Source organism: Poecilia mexicana, unplaced genomic scaffold (assembly GCF_051168715.1).
Source record: "Poecilia mexicana isolate PSO_F unplaced genomic scaffold, ASM5116871v1 scaffold_6, whole genome shotgun sequence".
In the NCBI taxonomy this organism is placed as follows: Eukaryota; Metazoa; Chordata; class Actinopteri; order Cyprinodontiformes; family Poeciliidae; genus Poecilia; species Poecilia mexicana.
In genome coordinates this window covers 28740775-28746841 of record NW_028263375.1, presented here as the reverse complement: position 1 = coordinate 28746841, position 6067 = coordinate 28740775, and the positions used below count along the sequence as shown (strand labels likewise).

The 6067-nt window shown below is 39.3% G+C and overlaps 1 protein-coding gene across 1 annotated transcript; it reads left to right on the top strand.

Annotated features, from left to right (window-relative positions):
• The first annotated feature begins 414 nt into the window (after window positions 1-414).
• cunh11orf96 (chromosome unknown C11orf96 homolog) lies at window positions 415-1848 on the top strand. Its single transcript, XM_014968787.2, has one exon. The coding sequence runs from the start codon at window positions 721-723 to the stop codon at window positions 1093-1095; it is 375 nt and encodes a 124-aa protein (XP_014824273.2). The 5' UTR covers window positions 415-720; the 3' UTR covers window positions 1096-1848.
• The last annotated feature ends 4219 nt before the right edge of the window (window positions 1849-6067 follow it).

Genomic DNA, 6067 nt, shown 5'->3' with positions numbered 1-6067 from the left:
TTTTCAGAGTTGATGGGAAGAGATGGACTAAGCTAAATATAAACCGATTCTGGACCAAGTCCTGTTAGAAGCTGCGTAACTGCAAATTGCTCAATTATATGGTCAATGGAAACGCAGCTGGAGTCTCAAAAGCTACTTTTTTAAACATGGTCTTAAAACATTATGTCTGCACACTGTTCTTGGACTGTGGATGTCCTTCTTTGCATATCCATTAAACGCTACACAGCGTAGGGACACACAGATGCTGTCTTGTCATGTGTTTATGTCAAGGGGCTTACAGTATCAGAGGCTGGGTCTTTGACTGACTGAGAGGAGGGAAGTGGGGGAAGGGCCCTGGTAAACACATGGTGTGGAGAGAGAGAGAGAGACAGAGAGGCAGGGTGGGGAGAGCCACTATAAAAGAAACAGTCAGAGCTGCTGGTGGCATTCGCTCCAGCAAGCTGACACTGGCACATACAAACGACAGAGCTGAGACCCACTGACGGGGTTAGAGTCGACACCGGCAGCAATCGCTTTTTCTTCAAGACTGATTTTCTCCATTCTGCCAAGACTTGGAGGTCTGCACCCTGGTCCACTCTGGCTTTTTTTTTTTCCCCTTCTGAGACAGAGATTTTTCTCCTCTTCTTCTACCACAAGTCTCCCAAACGAGCAAGAGAGGACGAGCTTGTGTCCGCAGAGACTGTCTTAACATTTTCGTTGCACTCGGGCTCCCGTTCCACCATGGCTGCTGTGCGTCAGATGCCGGCGGAGACCTCGGGCTTCCACGTCCTCTCGGCCCACCTGATGGCCACCGCCACAGAGGAGTTCCCCCAGCAACTGCCCGTCCCCAAGAGCCCGGCGAAGGGCAAGAGTCGCTCCCGCCGACCCCGGGAGGCCCGCTTCAAAACCCAGCCAGTCACTTTCGCCGAGATCGCTGAGGTAGAAGAGGAAGGCTCTTCCCCTTTGGAAGAAGAGAGGGCACGTCGCTCCTTCCTGCAGTCGTTGGAGAACCTGCGGCGGAGCACGCAGGCCCTCTACTGCCCGGGGGTGACCAATCGCACCCCCACGCCCACGCAGGCCAGCCTGGACTCCAGCGACTCCGACTCCACCCAGTGAGGACTTCACAGATGGAGGTCGACTGAACAGAACCAAACTTGCAGTCCTGCCTTTATGCGTAAAGCTACTGCTGCCACGCAAAACTCTGCATTTAGCTCACCAACTCATCTGCACACTGCTAGAAGATGCACATTGGACCTTTCCATATCGACCTCCACCGCTGGCTGGTTTTACAGCTGTACAGAAATAATGTGTAGAGGTAGCAAACAATGCAACATTCAGCACAACGTCTTGTTTCCTGCTGTAGTTATTTAGGAGTAATATGGAAGAGGAAGGGTATTTTCCCAGTTTGGAGCTATAGAGCACGTCTGTTTCTATATAGGTTTTTCTACTTGATGAGCGAATGTGGCGAGGATGACTAAAAATGTTAACGTTGTGATTGATTTTTCTGTAAATACATTGACAAAGCAAAACGTCCTGCAGCAAAAGTTAGCCGGCTGGGCCTGGAACCGTAGACGACCATCACAGATCGCAAAGGGGGTTTTTTCCTCCCCAGCTTCTCAGTTAATGAAATCAATGCTGTTGCTTTGATCACTGAGCAGAAATTCCCTTTCTATTTTTCAAAATGAATTTATTTATTATTATTATTTGCATAACCAAGTACATTTCTAGATGTAAAGTTGTCTATGACTTCTGGTCACTTTGACTTTCATACAAATGATAACCTTTATATTTTGTGATTCTATTACTTTGTATGTGTATATGTATATATATATATATTTGCTTATGTACTTCAATAAATATTTTCAAGGACACTGAGTCAATTTCAGATTCACTTTGAGAAGTTTGAAAGAAACTAAAAACATAAATCAACAAGACTTTGATGGCACCTGGAGCAAATGGCAATAACCCACAGTAACAGGGCAGGTGATGTACAACCTGACCGTTAAACATTGTTTAGGATTTTTCAATAAACTGAGGTTGGGTCCATTCAGAAAACATCAACATAGGCCAATGTTAATGTACGCTAATGTTAACGTAACTTAACGTTGATGCAGGCTAACATTAACATAAGGCAACCTTAACGTACACTAATGTCAACATCAACATTGTCTTGCTGCACTATTTTGCTCGATTCAAATCTTGCTTGACTCTCAGTGTGAGCTTTCTCCCGTTGACCTCGATAATTTTTCCTGGGCCAATCGGATAACAGAAAGAGAAGTTGTGAACCTCTCTTGTTCACAACCTCAATTCTAAGATTGTGTGCAATCTTAGAATTGAAGTCTGCCTGTAGTTTTAGCAATGTGTTGACCACACTTCCAAATATTGAATTAGCATTAACAGCCGTCATGTTCGACTTGGTACTTTTCTTTTTGCAGTGGAGTGTGGTTGTTTACAGTGGAGGCCATTTCCAGTAAGCTTCATAGCGTTGAACTGGCACATTACATACGTCATGGCCAAACATTAGGGATCAGGTAACGTTTAAAATGTCATCAGAGTCCTCGCCTCCAGGAAACAATCGTTTTTCTTCAACCAAGAGCCTAGAACCTCTACGAAGAAGAAAAAGTACAAAGGCCAAATTAATCGTTATAAGGACCAAATATCATAACAGCTCCACCAATGAAGAGTGCATGAAAGCTTTATCTTCCCATTTGTCTTCAGTGTTTTTGTCGTAAAAGGCCGATTACTTTCTGCTGACCCCATGTGCGAACACTCAGTACTTGACCTGTGTCTGCTGCTTGGCCGGTGACGCACTTTCAGTAATGTCAGGTTTTTGTTTTTTCCCAGTGAACTCGGCCACAACACTGTTACGTCTGCTGGAAAAACGGGCCAATCACAGAGCTGCTCCAGCTCCTCTACTGTTCATTAAAAACTTTGAGTTTCTTTTACATTATTCCTCTTGTCTGCACAGCCCTAATCTCTCTGACATCGCTCCGGAGACAAAAACAAGTGGAAAAATCCCCCAAAACAAGCCAAGTTGTGTGTCATGTTTTCAATACAAACAGAAGGCAGAGCAGAGGACGGGTTTGATGGAAGATGGAGGGTTTATTTTAGCTGTATCAGATCAGGAAAGGTTCAAACATGGCAGTGAATGAAAACTGTCCCAGTTCTGTGACGCTCATCAGACCTAATTTAGTCGGAGTAATGAGTGATGTCCTCATACAGAAAGATCAGCATGACTAATATATCTGGTACAGTGTTTTGTTTTTGTGTGTGTGTTTTTTCTATTTTCTCTGGAATAAGAGTCGTCTCTAGCATCTGCTGTGTGATTCCACCCACAGCCTGGGGAACATTATGCTAAGCAACCTGCTTGTGATGTGTTTTTTTTTATTATTGTTGTTTTTCTCTTGCCCTAATTGCATTTTTATTAATCTGTTGACATTTCTGGCTCCTGGATAATTCTCTGGAGGATACTCGAGCAAAGAATTATAATTAAAATATTCAACAGTGCTTTGAGATTTTAAAAAAGTATCAAATAAGTATTAAAAAAAATAAAAAAATTAAAAAGCAGAGCTACGATTTTACGTAAAATGGAGAATGAAATCACATCTACAAAAATTAAATATGTTTTTTGTAGATGGAATTTAATAAGCACATGAAAAGTAGAGCAAAAAATTCACTGTAGCATAATCTCACACTAAAAGAAGGTGAAGCTTTTGTGAAATACCAGCACATTTAAAAATAATAGTAATAATTTGGTGGCCCCTTATTCGGTGTTTTAGCAGGAGAATTTTCTGGAACATATTGCCAAATAAATACAGAAATTGTTCCCTAGATGCAAACTCAGCGTTTGTGCATGACAACCAGAGGCCCCAACCTTAAATAATTCATTAGCCTGCCAGAGGCCCCACAACTCTGAACGATCTGGAGCAGAGATGTCCAAACTGCGGCTCGTTGGCCACTTTCAGCCCCTGGACTGATTTTCTGTTGCCCCCCCAAGTGCAATTTTGTTGGGAGGCAGTGGGGGAAATCCGATGTTCATAAAAAATTATACAATTCTAAATCAAAAGTGCTCACGAGCTAAAAAATGAGGGGGAAAAAAGTAAACAAAAACATTAAAATCACCTTTTTTCCTACTTGACAATAAATTAAGCATGCAATAGTTAAATATTTTACTTGGACAAATTAAGTATTAGTTGTTTTTTTTCTATTTATTTTTTTTAGGAAAGGGATGCCTTTCTTACTTTGATAATGACTGCTGTATTCAGACAAGTTTAAGAAATAAATCAAGGGCAAATCTGGACACAGCAGAGTCTGCTTTGGTATACAAGTCACTGGATAAATGTGTTTTATTTAATATGGAATGAAAGTGGATGCAAAATGTGATAATTAAAAAACATTTTACCTCATGCTGCACGGTAAAAATATTTAACATTTTCAGAAATGATTTTGCCTTATTTAAATTTTTTTTTTAAAAATCTAAATTTGGAAGGCCAAATTTATATCACTCTTGAGTTTTCTCTGATGTGACGGTGAGATTTTGCAACTTTAACAAATACATTGTTGCGATCTGTTGAGGATTTTCAGTCTCACAAATACTTGCTGATTTATTCCTTAATATTGTTTTTCAGAGTTCATTGATGTTTCAGTTTGTTTGTTTGTTTGTTTGTTTTCCAAACAACCAAGTTCAGATATTTATTTTTAAGTGAGTATTTCAGAGTCCAGGTGTGTCTTAAATGTCCTTTCTGATACCAAGTCTCATGCCTTCACTGTTTGTCTCCCCCTGGTGGTGTACAGTTACAAGTGATCATAAATCCACAGCAAAGGTTGTGGTTTACCTTTCAAACTTATTGTTCATTTTCCTGACAAATCTCTGTGAAGTATGTGCTTGTTTTGAATTTATATATAATTTAGATAATTTATATAATTAAACTATAATGCCCATCTTCCTGAAAGGTCTCTAAAAGCCCATGGAAATCCCCAGACCTCAACATCACTGCCCTGAATGAGTCGGGACATTTTTCCCCTTTTTAGGCAATGCAGTGCAAACAGAGAGAATGCCAAGTTCTCTTGTAAATAACTGATGAAACAAAAAGGAAGGCTATTTCAACCCTAAGCATGTTTAATATGACTTTTACTTTTCAGACAAGGATAGAAAGTAATAATATATAAAAAAAAAATTAAAATCTCAATTCCATGCTTCATATTTCCTGGAACCAAAATGGTTGAATATGTTAAATATTCAACATTATTTGAATATTTGTGGTAACCTATTGAAACCATCTTTATGATAGGTTAAAATGTTTACATGTGTCTGTTTTTTGGAAGCCATGTTGGATTTGGAGGTCGGGTTTAGGGAGAGCACTGGCTTTGCTTGGCCTTTCTGTTAAATTTTCCAAGGTTAATATTTAACTTTTATCTAAATGAATAATTAAATCAAACCTTTCAGCCAATCAAGCAGTGCCAAAAGATTAAAAGTTTTTAGTAACATAAAGACAACAAATCCAACTCCTCTCCTGTTCAGATTGTCTGTCAGAATGGTGATAATTCAAGAACTTTTTACATTAATTTTTTTTAAAGGTGTGTATTTAAAAAAAAAGTCCAAAATAATTATGACCCAAATTATCAAATACTTATATCAAAAACTTCTGGCAAGTAGTGCACATTAACTTTGTAAAATTCTTACCTGGTTTCAATACATATCGCAGTGACTAAAAAGTAAGACATTGAAATATTTTAACTGGAAATATTTCTTCTAAAAGGTTTGAATTATTGCCAAGATGACCTCCCCTTTGTTCAGAAATAATAGTGATTTTAAAAGAAAAAGAAAAACATTGTGCTGCTTTTCGAAATTATTTTTAAGGTTTTTACAACAATTTTGTTTAGAAAGAAAGAAAGAAAGGAAGGAAGGAAGGAAGGAAGGAAGGAAGAAGCTAAATGCAACCTCTTCCTATCAATCTCTTACGTATTCTTACGTCAGACATCCTTGTTTAGTTGACAAGAAACCCAACCAATGAATTGTGTGCATACCGGACTCGTGACGCACGCATGAGTTTACTTTTGACCAATCAAACTGGTGTCATGAGTAACC